This window comes from Pangasianodon hypophthalmus, chromosome 18 (assembly GCF_027358585.1).
Source record: "Pangasianodon hypophthalmus isolate fPanHyp1 chromosome 18, fPanHyp1.pri, whole genome shotgun sequence".
Classification (NCBI taxonomy): Eukaryota; Metazoa; Chordata; class Actinopteri; order Siluriformes; family Pangasiidae; genus Pangasianodon; species Pangasianodon hypophthalmus.
The window spans coordinates 4,907,730-4,935,218 of NC_069727.1; the positions used below are offsets into that span (position 1 = coordinate 4,907,730).

General features: G+C 40.5%; 1 protein-coding gene across 2 annotated transcripts in view; it reads right to left on the reverse strand.

The window, feature by feature from the left end:
- The window catches only part of wnt5b (wingless-type MMTV integration site family, member 5b), a 110,297-nt gene that overhangs the window by 9,041 nt on the left and 73,767 nt on the right, over positions 1–27,489 (reverse strand). The window contains exons 1-4 of one of the 2 annotated variants that reach the window (XM_034313129.2): positions 11,814–12,179; positions 11,455–11,592; positions 10,619–10,866; positions 6,580–6,872 (exon numbers count right to left, since the gene is read on the reverse strand). In XM_034313129.2, coding sequence (XP_034169020.1) covers positions 6,580–6,872; positions 10,619–10,866; positions 11,455–11,567 — 654 coding nt within the window. In that variant the 5' untranslated portion in view covers positions 11,568–11,592; positions 11,814–12,179. Of the gene's footprint in view, positions 1–6,579; positions 6,873–10,618; positions 10,867–11,454; positions 11,593–11,813; positions 12,180–27,489 lie in introns of those variants that run through there. The other variant, XM_026922858.3, reaches the window with a different exon arrangement.

Genomic DNA, 27,489 nt, shown 5'->3' on the forward strand with positions numbered 1-27,489 from the left:
GGGCTATTAGGCCACTCTTCACAAACACACACCCCAAGATACACAAACATTCCACAAAGAACACTGGGAGCAGCGGTTGTTGCTGTTCTTGTCCTGGACTACACCGTATAGACATGTGGGCTGCCTCTGCTGTAGTCGGGCCCAAAACCTACAACCGAGAGGCTAGTTTATGTTTAGATGGTGCTGGTTCCCAAACCGACTTCGTTCCCGCGCATTGTTACGACCCGCTGGCCCTATAGAACCACAACACTATAAAAGGTTTATAAATGCATTGAAATGGTGATAAAGTTTCTGGTATGCGAGTGCAATGTCTAAAAGCACCAATGTGTGTTTTGGATGTTCTCCTGGACCAGCAGAGGCTGCCTTCTTATTTTCTTATTTAGTCTAAAATATGCCAGAGCTGGATAATGTGGACAAGACCTCATAATGTACTTGTATTCCTGAACATTGGGTTTGTTCTGTGAACAGTATAAAGTATACCTTAGTATAGTATAGTTTTAAGTAGTAATGTACACTATACCAAGTTTACTTATTCATAACATATGAGCTCCCTAGTTTTATACTTGCATCAGACTGAACTGGGACAAAAAGAAAATTTTTACAGTTCTGAGTTTATTCTGAAGAATACTATGAAGATACTATAACTACTACTACTACACTGTATTATAATGCCCTTTAATTGGAAGTAAACTATTTAACTGGAAAGTGTGATAGTGGAAAAGTAGTTAGATTTTAGATGTGTGAGAGTAAGTCACTTTCTAGTACTCCTTAAGTAAAGTCAATTTATTACCGTTTTGGGTTTATTTTGAAGAATACTTTGAAGATACTATTACTACACAAGCTACTATACTATATGATATTATACGTTACTACACTACACTACACTATAGTTATTAATAAATGCACTTTAGTTTAAAGTAACCGAAAGAGTAACATAAAATTAGGCCCAGATTGGTAACGTTTGTGTGACAGAAGGAGAAATACTTAGATTTTAGATGTGTGAGAGTATGTTTAAGTCACTTTTTAGCTTACTTTCTGGTGAAATATACAGTACTGTGCAAAAGTTGTAAAGAAATGCTGTAGAGCAAAGATGCCTTCAAAAATAATGAAACTAAATGTTTCTACATTTAAAAAAATATAATAAAGAGCAGTAAAGAGTAATAAATGAAAAAAAGTCAATATTTGGTGTGACGATCCTTCGCTTAAAAAAAATAGTAGTCTCAGGTACAATGTGTGCAGTTTTATAAGGAAATTAGCTGTAAGTTTTACTGAGCATCTTGCAGAACCTGCCACAGTTCTTCTGTTCTTCGCACTTGCTTCTTATTTCTGCAGTGAAATCCAGCAGCCTTCATTATGTTTTTATCTGAAAAGTGGTCTCTTATGTAACCTGCTGCTTTCTTTACCTGTAACCTGCTGACATTTTTCTGTAACATTTAATTTTGTGCTGGAAAACTAATGTTTGGAATTCTAAAATGTCATAGCAAAGTATATACTAAAAAAAATATGGTGCCTAAGACTTTTGCACAGTACTATATGTATTATAGTTTGGTGTTTATTCCAAGGAAGAACATACCACTACTACACTGACTACTATGCTGTACTGCACTACACTACACTATTCTGTACTACACTACGCTGTACTATACCACACTACGCTGTACTACATCACACTACACTGTACTACACTACACTGTACTACACCACACTACGCTGTACTACACCACACTACGCTGTACTACACTACGCTGTACTACACCACACTACGCTGTACTACACCACACCACACTATGCTGTATTATATCACACTACACTGTACTATACCACACTACGCTGTACTACACTACTCAGTACTACACCACACTACGCTGTACTACACCACACCACACTATGCTGTATTATATCACACTACACTGTACTATACCACACTACGCTGTACTACACTACTCAGTACTACACCACACTACGCTGTACTACACCACACCACACTATGCTGTATTATATCACACTACACTGTACTATACCACACTACGCTGTACTACACTACTCAGTACTACACCACACTACGCTGTACTACACCACACCACACTATGCTGTATTATATCACACTACACTGTACTATACCACACTACGCTGTACTACACTACTCAGTACTACACCACACTACGCTGTACTACACCACACCACACTATGCTGTATTATATCACACTACACCATACTACACCACACTACGCTGTACTACACCACACTACGCTGTACTATACCACACTACGCTGTACTACATTACACTACGCAGTACTACACCACACTATGCTGTATTATATCACACTACACTGTACTATACCACACTACACCATACTACACCACACTACGCTGTACTACACCACACTACGCAGTACTACACCACACTACACCATACTACACCACACTACGCTGTACTACACCACACTACGCAGTACTACACCACACTACGCTGTACTACACCACACTACGCTGTACTACATTACACTACGCAGTACTACACCACACTATGCTGTATTATATCACACTACACTGTACTATACCACACTACGCAGTACTACACCACACTACGCTGTACTACATCACACTACACTGTACTACACTACACTACACTGTACTATACCACACTACGCTGTACTACACCACACTACGCTGTACTACATCACACTACGCAGTACTATACCACACTACGCTGTACTATACCACACTACACAGTACTACACCACACTATGCTGTATTATATCACACTACACTGTACTATACCACACTACACTGTACTACACCACACTACACTGTACTACACCACACTACACTGTACTATACCACACTACGCTGTACTACACCACACTACACAGCACTACACTACACTGTACTACACCACACTACACTGTACTACACCACACTACGCAGTACTACACAACACTACACTGTACTACACCACACTACGCAGTACTACACCACACTACGCTGTACTACATCACACTACACAGCACTACACTACACTGTACTACACCACACTACGCAGTACTATACCACACTACGCTGTACTACATCACACTACACAGCACTACACTACACTGTACTACACCACACTACGCAGTACTATACCACACTACGCTGTACTACATCACACTACACAGCACTACACTACACTGTACTACACCACACTACGCAGTACTACACCACACTACGCTGTACAACATCACACTACACAGCACTACACTACACTGTACTACACCACACTACGCAGTACTATACCACACTACGCTGTACTACACCACACTACACAGCACTACACTACACTGTACTACACCACACTACACTGTACTACACCACACTACGCTGTACTACACCACACTACACTGTACTACACCACACTACGCAGTACTACACCACACTACGCTGTACTACATCACACTACACTGTACTACACTACGCTGTACTACATCACACTACACTGTACTACACTGTACTACACCACACTACGCAGTACTACACCACACTACGCTGTACTACATCACACTACACTGTACTACACTACGCTGTACTACATCACACTACGCTGTACTACACTACTCAGTACTACACCACACTACGCTGTACTACACCACACCACACTATGCTGTATTATATCACACTACACTGTACTATACCACACTACGCTGTACTACACTACTCAGTACTACACCACACTACGCTGTACTACACCACACCACACTATGCTGTATTATATCACACTACACCATACTACACCACACTACGCTGTACTACACCACACTACGCTGTACTATACCACACTACGCTGTACTACATTACACTACGCAGTACTACACCACACTATGCTGTATTATATCACACTACACTGTACTATACCACACTACACCATACTACACCACACTACGCTGTACTACACCACACTACGCAGTACTACACCACACTACACCATACTACACCACACTACGCTGTACTACACCACACTACGCAGTACTACACCACACTACGCTGTACTACACCACACTACGCTGTACTACATTACACTACGCAGTACTACACCACACTATGCTGTATTATATCACACTACACTGTACTATACCACACTACGCAGTACTACACCACACTACGCTGTACTACATCACACTACACTGTACTACACTACACTACACTGTACTATACCACACTACGCTGTACTACACCACACTACGCTGTACTACATCACACTACGCAGTACTATACCACACTACGCTGTACTATACCACACTACACAGTACTACACCACACTATGCTGTATTATATCACACTACACTGTACTATACCACACTACACTGTACTACACCACACTACACTGTACTACACCACACTACACTGTACTATACCACACTACGCTGTACTACACCACACTACACAGCACTACACTACACTGTACTACACCACACTACACTGTACTACACCACACTACGCAGTACTACACAACACTACACTGTACTACACCACACTACGCAGTACTACACCACACTACGCTGTACTACATCACACTACACAGCACTACACTACACTGTACTACACCACACTACGCAGTACTATACCACACTACGCTGTACTACATCACACTACACAGCACTACACTACACTGTACTACACCACACTACGCAGTACTATACCACACTACGCTGTACTACATCACACTACACAGCACTACACTACACTGTACTACACCACACTACGCAGTACTACACCACACTACGCTGTACAACATCACACTACACAGCACTACACTACACTGTACTACACCACACTACGCAGTACTATACCACACTACGCTGTACTACACCACACTACACAGCACTACACTACACTGTACTACACCACACTACACTGTACTACACCACACTACGCTGTACTACACCACACTACACTGTACTACACCACACTACGCAGTACTACACCACACTACGCTGTACTACATCACACTACACTGTACTACACTACGCTGTACTACATCACACTACACTGTACTACACTGTACTACACCACACTACGCAGTACTACACCACACTACGCTGTACTACATCACACTACACTGTACTACACTACGCTGTACTACATCACACTACGCTGTACTACATCACACTACACTGTACTACACTACACTGTACTACACCACACTACGCAGTACTACACCACACTACGCTGTACTACATCACATTACACTGTACTACACTACGCTGTACTACACTACACTACACTGTACTACACCACACTACGCAGTACTACACCACACTACGCTGTACTACATCACACTACACTGTACTACACTACACTACGCTGTACTACATCACACTACACTGTACTACACCGCACTACGCTGTACTACATCACACTACGCTGTACTATACCTCACTACGCTGTACTACACTACACTACGCAGTACTACACCACACTATGCTGTATTATATCACACTACACTGTACTATACCACACTACACCATACTACACCACACTACACTGTACTACATCACACTACACTGTACTATACCACACTACGCTGTACTACACCACACTACGCTGTACTATACCACACTACGCTGTACTACACCACACTACGCTGTACTATACCACACTACGCTGTATTATATTACACTATGCTGTACTATACTGTATTGTACAACACTATACTATATCTACTACAATACCCACAATACTGTCCTATACATTCATTATTTATAAGTGTAAGTGAACGTAAACTAAATCGTGACTTAAAATTACCCATACACATCTAAAATCTAACTAGCTCTCCCCATCACACCAACGCTACCAATCTTGGGATGTGAAGGTACTTTCTGCAAGAACTGACAGAGGAAGCTTATCCTTTTCTATCTCCAGGATTCAAATGCATGATCTCCTGACCGCAGGCTGAATGATTTACCGTTATTAAAAACACTAATAATCGTTCTGTCTTTTGTTCACTGATTAGCTGGTCATTTCTGGTCAAGTCCAGTCATTTTTATTTATAGCACATTTCAAGACAACAAGTCTCATCCAAAATACTACAACATGAATTTGAGTAAAGGAGGTTTGAAATCTGTTCTGGGAAAATTGTTTACTAGAATAAAACTTGTTTACATGAAAATACATAAATTATTTAATTTATGGACCAAAATTAATTAAATGAGTTTAAAAATAAGTACTAAAAATATATTTTAAAACTAATTAAAAAAAAATATGTATATAACCCTAAGTTTAAGTATTCTTTCAGATATCTGACAGTGTATTTTTCTCCAAGTATGTATTAGTATACTTAGAGTACACTTGAATAAACTTGTAGTATAGTTGATTTTTTTTTGTTAATGGATTTCTGATTTTTAGATCAGATGAAGACATGATACATTAAAACACTCACATATCAGGAACATTACATTATCGCCTGTTTAGCAGATATAGTGTGATATATTGTGCAGTCTACCTGTGGGTTTCCCAATCAACTCATTCAACCCAACATAACCCTTGGATTACTTGTTTGAAGTGCGCGCGCGTGTGTGTGTGTGTGTGTGCGTTCTTTCTCACCATTCGTCCAGCCTCGTTGTTCTGCAGGTTCATTAGCGTGCGTGCATGATCTATCGAACCCTTGGGGTAGTTCTTCTCTCGCTCTCGTGCGTCCACGAACTCCCGAGCGAAGCGGTATCCGTAGTTGACGTTGTCCCCGCAGCCGCCCCACAGCCAGTCTCTCGGCAGGTCTCGGGGTCGAGCGGCTCGGCTGCAGCCGCATGTTGAGAGCTCGCCTTCCCTGCAAGCTCGGCTCACTGCGTTCACCACACCTGCTGCGCTGATGGCGTACGTGAACGCTGCTTCCCTGCTGCCTGGAGAAAACACCAACACATGCAGGAGTCAGAGGAATGGCACAATCGTCCCAAATGACAAAGAAACTACACATTTCACCACTACATGGAAATAAAAACACTCTTTTTCCAACAATGTCTGATGCAATGCAACTCTGACTATCAAAGCTACACTTCATTGTGTATCATTTGTCTTTTAAAATTGTTCCTCTGCCATAAAAGAGCACAAAACGTGTGTGTTAATCCACACAAGATCACATGACCTGAAGCAGCTAGAAACCTTTTTGGCCTGGCTAAAAAAATAGGAAAAGAGGAATCTGTTATCTTATTATCTAGCACAACTGGAAGATACACGAGACAGGAGGCAACTGAAGACGACAGAGTTTATTTTAGGTCTTGATTTCATTGAAAAATTGTACAAATATGATGAGGCTATGTGGTCAGATGTCATTCAATTTTATACAGATGAAGTCATAAAAAAAATTAAAAAATAAATAAAAAATTACATAAGCAAAGCCGCCCCTAACCCTAACCTTATCTTTGTAACTTTTCATACAACCTGAAAAAATTTAAGAAAAACAGTAAACTTAACACATTTTTTCTTAAGAATATTTACACCATAACCTGTTAGCACTTGCCTGTTGACTGCCTACATAAGGATTTAACTTTGTTTGTCTTTCTCTCAACGTTAATTTGGCCCCTGAAATTGACGGAAATTAGATAAAGACTTGGAAGAAAACTTAAAAATTAAATTGTTTGAACTCGGGTTTATTTTAATGAATAATGATTCTGACCTTTATTAATAAGCAACACACAAGTTTATGGCCATGGCATGAGTTTCTTACACAAAGTTCTCCTTGAATTTATTGAGGCAATCTGTTTCTGAACTTTTCATGACCCAAGTTAACTTAGAATTTACAACAATGTAGGTATTTGCAAGCGAGAGACCATGCTCTAGGACTGAACAGAAAGCAGAAAACACCATAATGTAATTACGCTGCTACATGTGTACTGCGAGTGTGATATGGCCTGCACTAATTAAGCCTTGAAGTGATTTGATTCTTGATGTGTGGTAATAAAGGACCACATTTTTTTTAATGTGAATGCTGTGGTTCATCAAAACACCCACAACCAGGAGCACGCGAGATTGCTCAGGCTGCTCACGGCACACAATAAAACATTTAGTGGTATGTTACAGGCTTCGTTTTTCATATCGGAGCTTCTGTGATATCGGCCAATATCAAAGTAAAGATTAACACCCGGTACAGGCCCATTGTGCAGCCCTGCTTCATAACAGGCGCGACATCCAGCCATATGGGTTTCCCGCTACAAAGCTTCATATAAACCCGTACTGGAATAATGTCACATCTGCTATACATGTGTTACCTGACATTTGTTCCGTCGTATCAGGCATCTGGGATGCAGATTTCAAATAACTTAATAACACATGCCAGACTGTAGCATGTTTTTTTAAAGGCACATCTTTTAAAGGCTAACAGAAGTCGAGTTCTGAGTCTCTCAATCTCATAATGTGGTCAATGTATGAAGCTACAACTGCATCTCATTAATTCATTTCAATTCAATTTCATTTCTATATTGCTTTTAACAATAGACATAGTCGCAAAGCAGCTTTACAGAACTCCAGATGTAGAATTAGATCATTAATGAACAATCCAGACATGATGGCGGTGAGGAAAAACTTCCTGAGACGACACGGAGGAGAAATCGTCACACTCAAAAGACTCCGGGTGACGCCGGATAGCGGGATTATGAATCATTATAATCAGTGTACAGGTGTAGGAGAGTAAACACAAACAGCACTGAGTGTGTTGAAGATGTTCAGTATGAGCAGATTATGAATATGAGTACTGAGATGAGCACAGGAAGGACTTTATGATTACAGCAGGTACAAATCGACAGTATCCAGGTAAGACTCAGGCATAAACTGTTTTTGGGAAACAAATCCTTAGGATATTTGTTTGGGACCATTTTGTATAATGGTAATAAAATGTACTATACATAATATCCATATCCGGAGGTGGAAAGTTTAGGGAATTTAAAAATTTAAGGGGATTTATAGTTTACCTGAGAGTAACTGCAAATGAATCCTTTATTATACTTCCATGAAAGAAATACTTCTTCCCTCTTATATTTGCCTATGGCACTATATGTATTATAAAGATTATGAGAAATAATTTTTTTTCTTTGGTCCACCAACACCAACCCAACCCTAAAACGTTTGATGTAAAACCCTACAGGAGGTTTGTCTTCTGCTGGAGTTTCAACAGAAACCCTTTAGGAAGCAATAATCCCTTGCCTATTAAATGATGTTTAAAGAACTCTTTTTTCATTTCCTTGTGCACTCTGACTTTATTTATTAAATACATTTATTACAGAACAAAAATGTAATATTTTTATATCTCTGTGTCCTGTTAAATTCAGAATTGTTTTGGATTTTATTCCATGTTTAAGTAAGGTTTTTTCCCTAGTTGCTAGTTTTTTAATTATTTTAAAGCATCATATCAAATCTGTACCATTCATAAATATTAATAGTTATTATTTTTACCAGTCAGACACAATTTGTTTAAAATTGATTGATTTAAAGCTGTTTTTCAGAGTTTTCTGCTGTTTTGCACAGAATCCCCATAAGACATTTTGTCATTTATTTCTCTTTCTGACCTGCTCAGTCTCTCATTTACTCCAAATAGGAAAAAAAATTAATTTCAGATTTATTCACTACATACTTGCATTGAAAGCTGTGTGAACACTTTTTAACTTAGAATCCTTGTACATTGACATACATCAAACTCCACTTTTTTGATACAATAGCCATTTCTTTCCACTTTGATTCACTGAAAGTGGTTTATTTAAAGCAGAGCTTGTGTACTGTTTTGCAAAAAACCTACAAAAACCTCAAGATGTAGTCCACTATATCTGTTTTATTCTTCATATTGTCAATGCTCCTCATGCATTAAAGTCACTTTAATTGATTTTTTTTGTTTGTTTGTTTGATTGTTTTATTGATTACTCAGGTTATAGCCAAGTATTTCAACAAGCAATTTCCACTTTTAATTGAGTATAATAACTCAACACTTTTAATTGAGTATACTTTAGGATAATTTCTCTAGACTATTTCCATCCTGTCTTATATCTTAATGTCTGGTATATAAAGCTCCCCACTCCTGGCTTCCCTGGTGCGCGTCTGTGCTCAAGCGTTTCGAGGGAAATAAAAAAAATCCACTCCATAGCCAAATCTACTAGTCCCGACAGCAGAAAAAAAAAAAAAAAAAAAAAAAAAAAACGGGTGTGTGCCCTGCATTCCTCGGATGCGCCTCCACGACGCAGAGAGACGTTTTATTGGCCTTTGGTGCAAGACTTCAAATAGAGCCCCGGATCTGCCGACCCCGTGTCATCGCGTAATTGCATTTCAAAAGCGGCGCTGCACAATGGCGCGACTGGCACCTCCATATAAACCTGGCGAGCGCCTGCAAATAACCCCTCGGAAAAAGGGGGAGGGGAAGAGGAAAGGAGGGAGAGGTGGATGGATGGAGGGAGAGGGGGTTTCTGAGGTTCTCAGAGAGTGCGTTTCTTACACCTCGGCTCATTGCTGAGCGGAACTAACACTCGATTGTTGCTGGAAGGGAAGTCGACCCTTTGTATGCATGCGCGCGTGCGTATTGGTGCAAACTGATATTAATGCGCATCCTCTGCGTCTCAGACATGTGCAACACTACTTTGCACTACTGTACAATGGCAAAAATGCTTACCTATGTGCATGACGCGGCCGAATACAGATGTGTTGTCCACGGTGCTGCAGTTCCACCTCCTCTGCCTGAACTGATACTGGCACTCCTTGATGCCCGTCTTTGCGCCGTCGCCGATGTAGACCATGTGGTCCTGGTAGAGCTGGCACAGCTTCTTCTGGCCCTGAGACAGGCCTGTGAGCTGGCTGCAGAGAGGCTGTGCGCCTATGATGTACATCTCTGGCCTCTGGATAGGGTTCATGGCCAAAGACCTGCGCAAATAAAGGTCAGATTAACTGAGGTCAGGGAATTCAGTGCCTGTTCCATGCGTCACGTACAAGCTGTCATAATGTTCTCTCAGAAATAAAGGCACCAATCTGTACTTCTCCTTATCACTGGGGTGGTGCTATCAAGGCTGCATCTTTTACCTGGAAAGGTGCGAGTCGTGCTTTAAAAGTCTAATTTCTTTTTTAAAGTTAAACCATACAGACCAAAAGTACCCTCGATGGTGCCTCCAAAGCAAGTTTAAAGTACAGCTCTCACAGTGTTCACTCCACATACTGAATCAATTTCATTTTCATCTCTCAATATGAGGATCTTTATTATATATTAATAGTGCAAACGTCTCCTAATTCCCTCACACTAGGTCACGCCATGCTGCTCTCCTTATTTACAAACAGGCCGACCATTTGGAGCTGAAGGTAAATATTGTTGTAAAGCCTCCACATTTGTTCTGAGTTCGCAGCATGCTGCTTAATTCATTCCCATCGCGAACTGTAGCTCTCTGCTCCCATCACCACTCACACAGCTTTAACCCCTAATCCCTCTGCGTTATTAAGGCTACATGAGCGTGCACTTACCACCACGAGTTAGCCTGCACCAGAAGCTGAGAGTTACAGGCGATCAGTGTGAGTGCCAGCAGTAGGTGGACTCCTGCCGAGGCGCTGTGCGTCTGCCTCATTCCGACATCCATCTCTCCTCTGTGAGCTCTGCGTCCTCTGAGGGGAACACACAGGAAACGGCACTAAAGATCCACTTCAGCCCGAGCCTTACAGCGAGCGCAAAGCGCGCAGGACGCAGGAGAACATGAACATCATCATCATCATCATCATCATCATCCGTGTGTGCGTCAGATCACTGTAACTCCACTCTAACTACGCTACAAGTCAGCTGGAAGATCATGCCGCATTTTATAGAGAAAAACAAACAACTGAAAAACCTCCAACTCTTTGCAAGCTGAAGCAAGTGCACAGCAGTGCTGATTTCAAAGCACGAGCGCGTGGGGTGCAAGTCCAGCTGGTGTCTCTGCGTCTCAGTCCCGACACACTTCCACTAAACTCCTCTCTCACTCCACTTCTCTACCTCTCCCTCCCTCCTGCCCTCTCCATCCTCTCTGAGGGGGCTGCAGCAGGCAGAGGGAGGGGCTGAGGGGCTGAGGGGCAGGAGAAGGATTCAGCGGACCTGATAGAGACACGGAGACACCGCGAGAGGGCAGCAGATGGAGCATGGTGAGGTTCAGTGTCAGGCGCAGTGTTGCCAGATCCGCAGTTTTCCCACCGAGCAGGGATTTCACTACTGCTGCGGGTTATTGATTTAGCCTATGATTTTGTCTGTCTGTCTATCTATCTATCTATCTATCTATCTATCTATGTGACCACCTGTCTGTCCATCCATCATTTCATTCCTACTCTATCTATCTATCTATCTGTCTGTCTGTTTATGTGACTACCTGTCTGTCCACCCATCATTTCATTCCTATCTATCTATCTATCTATCTATCTATCTATCTATGTGACCCTCTGTCCACCCATCCCTTCATTCCTATCTATCTATCTATCTATCTATCTATCTATCTATCTATCTATGTGACTACCTGTCTGTCCACCCATCATTTCATTCCTATCTATCTATCTATCTATCTATCTATCTATCTATCTATCTATGTGACCACCTGTCTGTCCATCCACCATTTCATTCCTACTCTATCTATCTATCTATCTATCTATCTATCTATCTATTTATGTGACTACCTGTCTGTCCACCCATCCCTTCATTCCTATCTATCTATCTATCTATCTATCTATCTATCTATCTATCTATCTATCTATCTATGTGACTACCTGTCTGTCCACCCATCATTTCATTCCTATCTATCTATCTATCTATCTATCTATCTATCTATCTATCTATGTGACCACCTGTCTGTCCATCCACCATTTCATTCCTACTCTATCTATCTATCTATCTATCTATCTATCTATCTATCTATCTATTTATGTGACTACCTGTCTGTCCACCCATCATTTCATTCCTATCTATCTATCTATCTATCTATCTATCTATCTATCTATCTATCTATCTATCTATCTATGTGACCACCTGTCTGTCCATCCACCATTTCATTCCTACTCTATCTATCTATCTATCTATCTATCTATCTATCTACCTATCTATGTGACCCTCTGTCCACCCATCCCTTCATTCCTTCTATCTATCTATCTATCTATCTATCTATCTATCTGTCTGTCTGTTTATTTGCACTTTCCATACATTAGTACACATAAAATCATAATAAAATGTATAATAATATAATTGATCTATCCTTACAGGGAAAATCACGTGAGCAATATGTGATCATGTGAAAAATAAAGCCATGTTTCCTACATGTGAGAAATATGAAAAATGAACAAATTAAAATAAATTTATCATCATGAGAGAGCATCCCATGTGAAATATAAAACCGCACGCACTACATGTGATAAGGCCACTTGATTTGACAAATGTGCAAAACATGTGAAGTGCCTAAAAACCAAAGGTGTAAAATTTACATGTGAAATTTGTGTATACTCAAATCTCATTCCAAACTGACACCAGAATGAGGGAAACGCCTAGGCAATACCCAACACGCCCCAAACCTCAATATACTTATCTGCTCTTTGTATACCTATTAGTTCTGGCAGTGGGTGGAATAATATGGAATAATACGAGATGGAATTAAGCCCTTGGTGAAAGAATTAAGAAACCATGGCTTTACCTCCATAAACTCCGGCACACTCGCAGGTGCTCAGAACTTTCACTGTATTCATTACAGACTAGTAATAGAAAAATGCCTTAAGATGAATTACTAGACAATAACACAGAAGTTGTTTGGGTCAGTTATGCTTTGTTAAAAATATAAGTTATTTTATGACCCTAATTCTTTTACAAAAGCCCCCATTTTGCAATATTAGACCCTCATAAACAATAGTACTAAACCGAATCCTCACTTGTCACTGGGTAGTGTCCTTAATGATACGTTTTATACCTTTAATATGGTTTATCAGTTTTTTTAGACAATACAAACACGTTTCCAAGTAAAAGATATTTTACAAAAGGATACCCTTAAGGAAAAATACAGGCTAGTACCCTTTTTTTTTTTGAGTGTGTAGTGGACTTTAAAGGGTGTAAGGGGTTTGGAGTATTACATTTTGGAATCCTGTTGAGTTTGGTTTGCAGATCTGGCAACCCTGGATTAGAGCATTTATGGGAATTTTTTTTTTTTTTTTTTAAAGAGAGACTAAAGTAAAAAAAAAAAAAAAAAAGAGTTCATGGTGTTAACACTGATACATTTGTGTTAGTCGTTACATTGGAATGCTAATTTCTCATTTTCCTTGGATTCTCTCAAAACAAAAAAGTCACAAGGCCTTGACCGAATGAGAGAGAGAGAGAGAGAGAGAGAGAGAGAGAGAGAGTGTGTATAAAGGAGTTAACGGCTTGGAAAAAAGTAATTTCCATCCAAGTTCACATGCGTAAAATCCCCCTTTCAGCCTGCTCTACTTTATCGCAATAAAGCCGAACAAGGGGGGAAAAAATCCAAGAATCCCAATTTAAATAAAGGCATAAAGGCGTGCATACATTTCATCTTTGTCAGTTTCACCCCTGCTGCCTTTATAAATCTCTCAGCACAAAGGGGACACCATCACGCCTCCTGAGACTTTATTGAAAAAGCGCTGGGTGAAAATCTTATTCCTGCGCACCTTTACGCATAACACGGACAGGCCTCCAATTCAAAATCATGTCCCAAAATCATGTCTGCAACATTATAGAGATAAAAATAAACTACTATGAGAGGGTATGCACTGCATCACGTGACTCCAGTGAGCCGTATTCCTGAAGTTTGCCCCTAACGTGAGCGCGCCGCACCGTATCGCGAGAGGTGTGATGAATACGACTCCAATACGGTTTTATAGCGTCAATCAGCGCCAGCCTGAAGAGGGGTTTATCTCAGGCGACTCTTCCCCTCCTCCAGAAACAAACTCATTTAAGTGCACTACTGTAGCCTCGGTCGGAATTGGTGTGTGTGAGAGAGACGCCACCCGATTTCCGAGCGGTCTGTGCATGATAAAGCGGCCTCTCTGAAGCCTTTCATCTGTCCTCATGCACACACACACACACACACACACACACAGCCCAACCATCACCTTCACACACCCGGCCCCCCAGTCCAGTCCCCATCCCCACTTCTCCCTTTTCACCAGCAGTACAGTGATGGACATTTGAATCGATTCATTTTACCGATTCGATTCTTTTGATTCATTTGATTCAACACTCAGAGCGACGTCTTGTCTATACTCTTTGACTATTTTATCATGCAAGTGCACTCAGTAGCCGGTGGTTGATCTGTAAAAAAACATTTCAAAGTGGATGGTTGTGTTCAAAAATGTGACACAGTAAAAAAAAACAAAAAACAAACATATGAATCAGTGAGTCAACTAGCTACCTAGTCCACATATTGTCCAAGGCAACTAGGTCAGTTTCAAATATGCATTCATCCATATTCAGTAAGCACTTTATCCTGGTAATGCCACAGAGGATCCAGAGTCTATCCCAGGAACAGTGTGGGTGGGAATACCATCACAGGACATCCATGCACACACACACACACACTCACCTACTGATTCACAACCTAGGGGCGATTTGGCATAGCCAGTTCATACACTGGTAAGTTTTTGGACAGTGGACGGAAACTGGAGAACTCCACCACAAAGACAGTCACCGACGCTTGGGATTGAACCAGAGATCCTGGAGCTGTACCAACACTACCCACCACACCACCCTCAAATATGCATGGAATTACAATAACAATAATCATTTTAATCCTGTGACGTTAATCCAAATGTGATGGAGAAGACGGGTTTTCCCTTTGCATCCCTCCTCAGATTCATGGTGGTACAGGTGAATCAGCTACAGGAGTTTTTAAACACATTAGTGTCAACAAATGCTGGACCAACAAATACTCATCCAACAGCAGTAATGGAATACAGGGTTTAAATCCCCCAACGTCACCACTGCTGACACACAGCCATGTCTGGTCAGTGGTGGTCCTGGGTTGGTGGTGGTCCTGTGGTGGTGATGGTGGTGGTGGTGGTCCTTTTCCATTAATTGGCACAAGCACCTACTGTATATAGTAGATTAACCAGATAAACTATTGACTTAGTATGTAGGTTGAATTTGTAGTTAGGACGCCCTCTTGTGGCCATAAACAGTTTTGTTGTTCTCTTATGTAACAGTGTAACTTACTGACTACACATTCAATTCAACTTCACGTCACTGTTTCTTTGAGAGACCACAAGGGGGCTGACTTCAGCCAAAAATGCAAAGTCCATCCAACAATCTCCTGGGGTTTATGCAATAGCAACGCAACCAGAGGCAATGTCTCAGGAACACAAGAGGGAACACTATGTTGAAGGATATTCAAGATGAAAATTAAACAAGCTATTTAACAAGCGTAGCTTAAAAGCCTGGAACACACACAGACACTGAATTTATGCATCAGCCTTTGTTAAGAGAACGCCAGTGATCTGAGGGTGGGCACCTGATTTCAGATTTTACTGTAAAATGCCGTGCTTGCACAACTCTGGCCAGGTCCTCTGAGGTTTCCTGTTTCCAGCAGTGGCACTGTGTGACATGGTGACCTGGCAAATTCTCTCGAGCGCCAGATCACCACAATTTATGCACAGGCACTGAAACACACTCACATTTTCCAGTCACCTACCTCATCTCTGTGTGTGTGTGTGTGTTTGTGTGTGTTCATTTTCCAATATGCATTTGCAAGATTTCTCGGTATTACACAGGTGTTTGTTTCAGTGTGACCTTATGATGGTTCACATCACAATCACACACAATTTGAAAGTCTGTTTTTTTACACAATGATGCTCGTACTACTTGATGTAGTCAGTTTGTGAACATATTTATCATTTTATTATAATAGACCTATAGTGTTGTATCTCTGGCGTTACATCATTTAGACTTGGTTTTAAAAGGAAGACATTTCGTCTCATATTATAAAACAGAAAATGGATTTAGCTTTGTGACTTCATCTTAAAGGTGCACATTGGATTGTTTAGAAGTGCTGAAGTGCTTTCCAACATACCTTGGAACCTCTCATTCAAAGTATTGTACATTTATTTATACGTTGTTTTTAATTTCTGGTCCAGAAATTAGTTCCACCCTCTGAGCTGGATCAGAGCTGCTCAGCCCTGGTGGTTTCTTTTAAAAGTTAAGCCACAAAGCATACGTAGTTCTAACACAGGAAGTGGTTTGGTTCGGAGGAAGAGGAAGGGTTGTCAGTGGTTTTGTTGTAATTCCAATTCACTTCACAGCTGCCTCAAAAATGACAAACTGCTCCTTTAAGTGGACACTATTTACTTTGTTGATTTAGTGGCCTGCAATAGTATGAGTTGATAGCCTGGTTCCTTTTAATCACTGTTCCAGAACCTTTTAAGAAACCATCCTGAACAAGTTCCTGGTATGTGTTCCCACCTCACTGCTAGTACACTTTTCAAAAAGGTTCTTCAAGCATTCTTTAAGGGTTCATTGGTTATTCAAGGGTTAGGGATACACTGTTGTAGCACTGTACAGAACCTTTAATGTGTCCTACAGGGACAATCAAAGAACACTTAAGGGTCCTAATTTTGTAAGAGTGTACTCTGGGTGCTGACATCTCCCTAGAAGCATGTATATTCACTCCCACAACATTTCTGACTCACCATTTGTGCAAAAACAAAATAGATATGCAAATATTCCACTTAACCAATCAAGCCACGCAACCCAAGACATAAAACAAGCTTGAGTCATCTCTCAAATGTAGAGTAAGAAGGTTGGAGATTCTATGAACTTTATGTTTAATCAATTTCACCCCTCACACTCCTACAAAAAAAGGGGGGCTTCTTAGCGCCCTAAGTGGGGTTCTACTTGAAAATACCCTGTGGTACAACCACAGAAGAGTTCCCCTACAGGGTTTTAACCTCTTACATTGCAGCAGTTCCTGGTCTGCAGAAAAGTACCTACAGTGAATTAGGTGTGAAAAAGGTTCCTGAAACTTTGGCCTTTGTTTCTCTTGTAGAACCAAGCCTGAACTTCTTGAGTTCCTGAAACAGGTCTTGTTGTGGAAGCATGTCTAATGAAGCTCCTGATAACTAGATGGAGTCTTCCTTGGCTTGAGGTTTCATTCCCTATTCCCTAAGATAAACCACTGGGTCCGAACCCTGCTCCTGGAGAACCTTCTGTCTTGCACATTTTAATGTTTTTCCTGCTCTGACACACCTAAACGGCAAATTAACAGCCCTTCCTGAGTTGAAGAGGATGTTTTAGAGCATGGAAAGCACTAAAATGAGCAGAGCAGGGGATTCTCCAGCACCAGGGTTGAGAACCTGTGGGATAATCATGGTTATGTTTATTACCATGGATTCAGCTACATTGGATCAGACTGGACTGACTTTCTATACTGCACATCATGGAGTGGAAAGAAATCCTGAGGTTATGTGTTAGTCTCTGCTTCTGGCTCTGTGTGTGTGTATATGTGTGTATTTGTGTGTGACTAGAGGCTTCAGGCTGAGGACTAGAGTCTCTCTCTCTCTCTCTCTCTCTCTCTCTCTCTCACACACACACACACACACACACACACACACTTGAAGGCCAGACATTGGAAGGAGAGTCTGTGCAGGAGAGAGCTCAAAGCAGTGCTCAAAGCAAAGAAGCCTTTCCCTGAAGCAGAAGTCTCGATGTGCATCAAACAGCCGTTTGACTGATTTAATGAAGACAATCTGCCGCACGGCCTCTCTCATCCACAGCGCCGGTATAAAAATGCAAAACGCTCTGTCAAGCGGCAAATATGTGGAGCGCATTTCAGAACAGTGTTTGTGAGGCAGCGCAGGCGAAAGTCTTGAAAGTCGTACCGTCCCTGTCCCAGGGTGCACCTGAGGGGCCAGAAACCGAGAAGAGGTTGTGGAGGTGGATCCGGGGTGGTAACCGATCCAGCTGTGTGTCCCAGAATGCTTTGCGGCGAGTGCTGGGAGATCAATGGCGAGGCAGCTCTGACAGATCCGTGTGCTGAGGTGTCAGTGCAAGCAGCCTGCTGTATATCATTACCACGGCGTCTCGGCTGCCTGCTGCCTGTGACTAAACCAGATAGAAGGCAGCCTGGTAAATCAAAGACATGTGGGCTGCACATACACACACACACACACACACACACACACACACATACACGCCTCTCTGTCATTCTCTCTTCGTCGTCATGTCCAGAACTTGCTTCCCAATGTTGCTTTCTTCCACTGACACATCCATCCTTCTCAAAATGCCATCATTCTCTCCATCTACCCTGTGACCTCTTCACATCCTGTTTCACTTCCTCTGTTGCCTTTTACCTCTCTCTCTGTCTCTCTCTCTCTGTCTCTCTCTCTCTCATTCTCAAACTGGCAGTGGATGACTCATTTGAGAGAAGCATTGAGCTTGTGGCGTCTCTTTCTCTCTTTTTCTCTCTATCTTTTCCCTCTCTTTCCCGCCCTCCTAGCCCATATGGCTTTCAGCACTGACTGCTCAGGAAACCAGACGTAGGCCAAACTGGCCGCACATCACTCACTCTCTCCATTTGCCGACGCACCCAGGACGCTCTTTCTCCCTCCCTCCCTCCCTCCCTCATTCCCTCTCTCTCTCCCTCTCCCTCCTTCCTTCCCCCACTCTCTCAATTTGTTCTCAGTAAGAAGTCTGATAGGGCACATTGTAGTGCAGAGAAGCAGCGGGGGAGGCCACTGTAAAAGCGTCGCGGCTGCTTAGAGCTACTTTATTCTCTAATAAATACATCCATCGCCATTGGTATGGAGGGAAGCAGAGCGATGGAGAGCCTGTGTACAGCGTTACACTGGGCTGGGTTGTTGAGCTCGCTCGATCTGGCACACAGCGTGATGGTAGTGGGCTGCCTGAGTAGTAGGCGCGTGTTAGTGATTTGTAAACCCCTCTGAATGACAGCAGTGCGTGGAGATGCTCTGCTGGAGTTGGTGTTATAATCCCAGGCATGGCAGTATACAATATACAATCCAACCATTAACCTTCTCCTTCTCTGAATATATTACAAGTGAGAGCAACCAAAACCCTCAAGGCAGTAAAAAGGCAAAGAGTGGGCGAACATGTTATTACACAATATTCATACCAGAGCACAGCTGAATTCTCATTTCTGATTGGTCAGAAAGTGTTGATTCATTTTCTAAATCTGGCAGTAATTCAACTCCCTGGATTAATAATACAGATCATAAAATATGTTATTTAACAAAAATGCATCATTGATATTTTGATGTTTTCTGTATGGAGAAATATTTATAATATTTAACATTTACAGAAGGAGTCTCCAGTGTCAGTATGTTTTTTAATGCCACGAGAAAGTCTTTAGGAGAGAGTTTACGCTTTGCTTTGAAGCTGCATTTTTATCACACAAACTTCAAGAGAGGAATAAACAAGAGAGAGTTTATAGCTGCTCTAACGCAAGAAATAACACAAGCTAACTTGTTTTGTGGACGTTCCATAACATCAAATGTAACTATAAATGGACAAAAAAAAAACTACAATGTGCCTTTCATTAAAATAAAATTAAACACTTCAAGACATGCTGTTATATGTAAATAATAAACTTTGTGTCAGGTCATATGACATCACCCCAGCATTATTTTCCTATCATAGCATGCCCCATCATGTTTTACTCTTTATTTATATTGCATTGTTTTTTTTCCTCTCTGTTAATAGTATGTGGACACTGTCGGTGTTCCTGAGCCATTTTCACACATGTAATTAAACTGTAATTAATCAAGAAGCATGTATTTGTGAATGCAAGCCAGGAAGACTGACGTGGCCATCTGCTGAGAGAAGGCCTCAAACAATTCCCAGGAATTTCTCAGGAAGACTTGTGTGAACAGACGAAGATGTAGGTATTTTGATGGTTATTGATCTTATAATGCAGTCATGCCTTTAGATCCGGGAGTTTTTAAAACACCAGCGACTACAGGAGAAAGGTTTGAAAATGGGAGTAAATTTTAAATAAAGGAGCTGTTGACCATCACTTATGAGTGAACCACCAGCAGACTGTGTGAGACATAATTTCAATAAATACATTGCATGTGAGATTTGTTAGGATGCTTTCAAACTTTGTTGTTTTTTCCAGAAGAAGTGCTGATGCTTTTTGTGCCGAAATGAAAAAAAGTAGCTCACATGATGCGCACAATGTAACCGTAACAACGCACTTACCAGTTCTAGCTAGTACCAGCTAACCTACTAGCCTAGCTAGGTCTCTAGATTAGATTTATCAGTATCAGGAATGCAGATGAAATAAAGACTGGTGTAACTCCGGTGATGAGGAGATTGTTCGCCTTCACTGTAGCATTAGAGGAAGAAAATCAAGAGAATTTGCTCGTGTGACTCTGAATGCAGCCACAGTTTAGTGGAACGTCACATCACGTACACTGGTCTCAAAAACAAGGCTTTTGGAATGAGCTCAAAAAAAAAACCCTCAGACAGCAGAGCTGTTTAAAAGCAACCATGTTCTACCCACTTGCAGTTGAGAAAAAAAGTATGAAAGCACCCTTATATGTCACATCCGGTGTAACTGGATTCCTCAATCCCTGATAAATACTGTTTGACACAAATCCTGAGCATTACCGGTTAAGGAATGCCAGTTATGTCCTGGATTTTGAGTGTGAAACATTATTAGCACTCTCTAATCCCTTAACTTTCCCGCTGGCACACTAACAGCATGTTACGGCCCGATGCAGCAAGAAACAAAAACATCAGCCCGTGGTAAATTTGCTACTTATTTAGCAATTCTACAATTTCAGTAACACGACACAGGACTGCACATGCTGATGACTTTGGCAAATCAAGCATCATGTGTAGCTAATGTGATGCTCTGAGCATGTGTGCCTCAGCTGGAGATATAGGTCAACATCATAGTGAGGCTGTTTCCTCCATCTCTCTCCCTTTCCCTCCGCCTCTTCTCTCTCAGCTCTCAGTAGAAAGCAGGAGGAGGGGGCATGCTCTCTCGCTGTGCAGCCCACAGAGGAGCCCATCAGACTGGGCTCGGTGCCCGATCCTGTCCTGGCAACGCCGACAGGCCGCTGGACGCCCATCAGTCTTACTGCACAGCCCTGGAGCCATCATCCAGCTCCTCTCGACTCGTCTCATCTCCTCTGCCCTCTATTCTTATCTAGCCCTCTCTTCGGTCCAGGGTTCATTTTGTTGACGAAACTGAAGACGAGGAGAACGCTAAGCCTAAAAAATTCACCCTTATTTTTGAAATCTACAAAGAAATATAATAATTTTTTAATCTAAATTTCTAAATATAAATTTTCCCTCATCTACATGCTTTCAGGAATTTATGTGGTTAAATAAAAGGAACACACATTTGCGGTTGAATCACGTCAGTGGATAAAAAGTTTAAAGCGAACTACTGGAGCATGGATTAGCTAGATGAGTGCCGCCAAGTCGAATCAACTTCCTGGAATGTGTCACGTGGGTTTTAGAGGGAAGGGAGGCTTGCTTTTTTTTCTATTTATGTACCATGCACCACTCTGAGAACTCATTTCCTTCTATCAGCATTCTTTCTAACTCAGTGACTGCTAACATATTTTGATTAACTGGAGCTTAAACTTGTATTGAAATAAATACAGTTTAGTTTCAAACCTGTTATAACGCATGAAGAGAGGGCTCATTCCCCAGTTAGAAACAAAACTGTAACTCTTTTCGTCCCATAGATAATAATAGCCATGCTTATTCTAATATATTACTGCTTCTGTAGTAACTCATAATATCTATAACATATATTTCCATAATATCACATTCACAGAGACTTGTATGACGGGTGTGCTACATAATCTAAGACTAATTGATTAGAAACAGATTAAAAACTTGTTATTTAACAAAAAAAATTGTTGATATTGTGAAGTTTCCTATATGGAGATCATTATTTAACATTTTGGAAGGAGTCTCCAGTGTCAGTACAGCGGAAGTAAATCTGTAACTTTAGGTTTTCCAACAGCAGAAAATCTTCAGCACAGAGGAGTTCATTCTTTGTGGTTTGTCCGTAACATGACAAGCTGCAATAAAAAAAAAAGAAAAACTCTAAGAGAAAGAAAAAGAGAGGCTAGTGAGGGAAAGACTGTTTATAGCTGCTATAATGTAAGTGATAACAGGAACTAGCTTGTTTTGTGGATGCTTCACAACGTTAAATGTAACTATAACTGGATAAAGAGTACGATGTCTCATTCTTTAATTAATAAAAATTGCAGTTGTTGGCAAATTGATGTGATATAAGAGGAACGAATGAATTAGCACATACTTAACACTTATTGAAGAAGAAGAAAGAAAGAGTATGGAAAGATAACGATGGCAAGGTGCACTTGTAAAGAGAAAGTGAGACCATAATGCATTTGTTCTTTGAAAAACTGAAAAGTAGACTTCTAAACCTTGATCAAGCTAACAATGACTAAAACAGGACTAATAGTCTTATGTGTTTTTGACAAAAGATTAAACCAAAATTCACATCAGCTTCACAATTTACACTGCTGTCATCTTATCCCATTTTCTTGCTCTTCTCCTCTCCTCTCTCCCTCTCTCTCTCTCTCTCACTATCCAGAGACCGCAGACTGAATGTCACCCTCAGAAACAATGCAGAACCACGACAGCGGGGGGCTTTAACACACATCAAAGCCTACAGAGCCACAACAGAAAAGCACACGGGGGAGCGGGCACAGGACCACAACGACTCTCGACTGAGTTCAGATACACAAATACAAACATACAGGCACACACAGGGACACAAAGAAAGATGCGAAAGGATCGTCAGAGAGCCTGGAAAGGAGAGAGAGAGAGAGAGCAAGAGAGAGAGAGAGAGAGAGAGAAGGACAAGTACTGAGACGTGACTGTACATACAAACTTGTCGAAGCTGTAGGGAGAGAGAGGGAGTGAGGGAGGACGAGTGATGAAAGGTCAGCCTGGGAGACTGATTAAAACCCAATGCACTGCCTCACTGTCCCTCCAGATTGATTATTCTGGATCCTAACACATCAACTTCTTAAGCGTCTCACACACACACACACACAGAGGAGGTGGACAATGAGAAAGTTTGAAGTTGTCTTAGTGTTTTCTTAAACTTTTGAACTATGAACAAAAATATTGCTTTTTTTTGAGCTATTCAAATACTAAGCTCATTATTTCAGTGTTTAAATGCGTACAATAATATTTTTGGCTTTTTATCGGAGCCATGAATCTTTTCATTCCTGAACATTTAACAATTTTTTTTTTTTAATTGTCATCACATTCAAGCTGACTATTTATAGTCTGACTTTTTTTTGTTTTAGTTATTGTGGTTTGCATTAAATCCACTCACATCTAGTGACCAGTCAGATAGGCTAATAACTACAAATTCAATAACTGCAAAAATAAATAAATAAATAAATAAAGAAAAAAAAAAACACAAATCCCTGGTTATGCTTCACAGACCTTGCTTTAAGAATATCTTCATGGCTTTAATATATGTACTTATACCAGAATTTTCACTAGTGTGGTGCTAATGTTACACTATCAACAGTAGCATTGGATGAGTCATCAAGTGGTACTTAATTTTACTAAAATTTTGATTTATTTTATCTTATCAGACTCAGAAATTAGTAGTTTCAATAAAAAGTACTAAATAAATTCCACGGAGGCTGGCAGTACAGACTTATTTCATGAACATTACAGTATTTAAATGTGGATAATATTTTGCATGTTTATTAAAAGTCATACAGCTTTCTATTCATGAACTTTCCACTGACAGAAGTCCAATTTGACATTATTTATAAGCCAACTTGCACGAATTATCGAAGTGTGGATCAGATTAAATGACTGGCTACTAACTATAAGAACTCAATAACTGTTAGGCTGCACAGTTCTACAGTCTAGGACAGAAAGAAATCAGCCCCAGCCTGTCTTCTCGCTTCTTCATACCATTCTGTGTGTTTTTCTTAGGAGCGCTGGTTCCAGAAAAAAAAAAAAACACTATAATCCAAAATAATCCACTATAAGATCTAATATGGAAGCCAAAAATGAAACATTAAATTGATGTCTTCTATCTTTAAAAGACACAGGTGCTTAGTGCTAGCTCATTTCAGCCATCCAGACCTGATTTCTAGCTCAGTGCTCACAGTATTCAGGTGCGATTTAGTAACTAAATTCAGCACAGGTGCTTAGTTACAAAATGAGTCACTTGGCAATGAAAGTAACAAAGTGCAGATATCTGATATTGTTACTGATATCGTGTTGTACCTGGTAGAAATGTGCTTGTACAGACAGAAAGGAGCAGATGGGATGAAAATGGGATAAAAATGAGAAAGAGGTACATAGAAACTCGAGGAAGCTTGAGGGACAGTGACCTATCTACAAGATTGTGGGTTACCTAAACATACAACCTCTCTCTCTCTCTCTCACACACACACACACACTTTTCATTCAGTGAAAGTTGTGCAGATTTTCCTCTCCCAAATCTCTGAGCGTCTGCCTGTAATGTTTAATTCAAATGCAAACAATGCATTTCTGCAAGAATGTATCAATTATTCAGCTTTTCATTATTGTTCTGATGAGGACTGCACAGCTGCGGCGTGCTCGAACCGTGGCAGCCTGTCTCGCAGGCACAGCACGGCGGACCGACCGTGAGGCTTTTCTTCTCCACAATCAGCACACTCTAAAGGAGATGTTCTCTGACAGCTACACAGGAACCAAAAATAAAACTGCCGCTCACTAACGCACACTCACATACAGGCACAGTCACACTTTTTTTTTTCCACACACTTTTTAGTTTCTTTGAGCAAGTTGCTTAGTGCAAGATCAAAAAGTTTTTTTTTCAGGATTTATGGCACTAGAAATATGTTTCTGTGGAATTTGCATGCTTCAGTAATTCCAGTCAGTCACACCGAACCGACAAAGAACAAATCTCACGTGATGAATGAAACTGTCAACCGAGTCACTTTAAATAACGTGAGCAAAAGCAATAATAGAGCTTTAAAGTAAGACACTGTTTACATATGATATGAGCAGAACTTGATTTAACGGGGGAATGCCAAAAGATACCATCACTTTAGAGATACTACAAACTTCAGAAATGGCAAAGAAATCACCAGAACTGTTGACTGACCTTCAAAAATTAAACAGGTAAGTGAACGATGTCTGGAGGTAATAAACAATTATACATTTCCATAGAGAGTCTGGCACTTTTCATCACTCGACATGGCCAAGACCTACTTGCTTTCGCATGAAGAAGCAGTTAAACTGGTAATGCAACAGGCTACGTTTATTCAACACTAGTTTAAAAAAAAGACTCTCTACCAACTTTTAAAGGCATGACGAGGTAAACTATTTCAATCCACTCACTATATTTGTCCCACACACATATATATATATATATATATGAAAGATTTGCATACTCAATAAAATGCTTTCGTATAAGCAGAGACTTGGGGTTGATTATGCTACATTACAATAATTAGGCTAATACTTTAGTAGACTAACAAACTAGGCTAACTAGGAATATTTTCCCCCTGTGAAATGGGTTTTAAGACCTTAGCTAGCTAGCTAAAAAAGTGGTTCATGAGGATTTGGATTTTTTTTTTTATATATTTTTTTTTTTACATATTTGCTGGAAGTCATTGCTTGAAGTAATGTTAGCCTTTTCTCTTTGAGAAATGGGTTTTAGGGCAATTTCTGAACAATTTAGTAAAGCGTGGGTAAAACACTGCTGGCTAAAGTATTTAGCTAGCTAAGTTAACTAGCCATGTTAGCTAGCTAAGCAAGTGGTTCATCTGCATTTGTGAAAGCAATTTTAGCATTTTCTCATTGCGAGGTGGGTTTTTGGACAGCTACTGAGCAATTTAGTAATGTTTCAGAAAACATCGCTAGCTAAAACTGTCTTGAGTATTTAGATAGCTAAGTTAGCTAGCTAAGAAAGCAGTTCATGTGAATTTGGATTTAGGGAAATTCCTGAGGAATTTAGTACTTACTATTCAGGAAAAAGATGCTAGGTAACACTGTCTTAGGTATTTAACTAACTAAGTTAGCTAGCCAAGAAACTGGTTCATCAACTGGTCTATTTACATTTTTTTTAGAAGAATGTAAAGTAATTTTCTTTTCTTTCTTCTTGTGAAATGGGTTTTAAGACAATTCCTAAGCAATTTAATATTGTTGGGGGAAGAACACTGCTAGCTAAAGCTGTATTAAGTATTTAGCCAGCTAGTTCAGCTAGCTAAGAAACTTTTTCATGTGGATTTGGATATTTCCCCTGATGCTTAGAGAATTTAAGTCAATATTAGTTTTTTCCTCCTTGTGAAATGGGTTTTTGAAATAGAATTTGGTTTAATATTGTTTGGGAAGACATAGCTAGCTTTTTTTGTTCCTGTGTTAAGTATTAAAATTTAATTAAAACACCCTCAAACTGCTCTGTGAGTCCCTGTTATTTTATTTATTTATTTTACAAATTGGACCAATTGGTTTTTCTTTCATTCATTCATCTTCGGTAACCATTTTTCGTTTTTCACACCTAAGGGCAATTTAGCGTTGCCAAT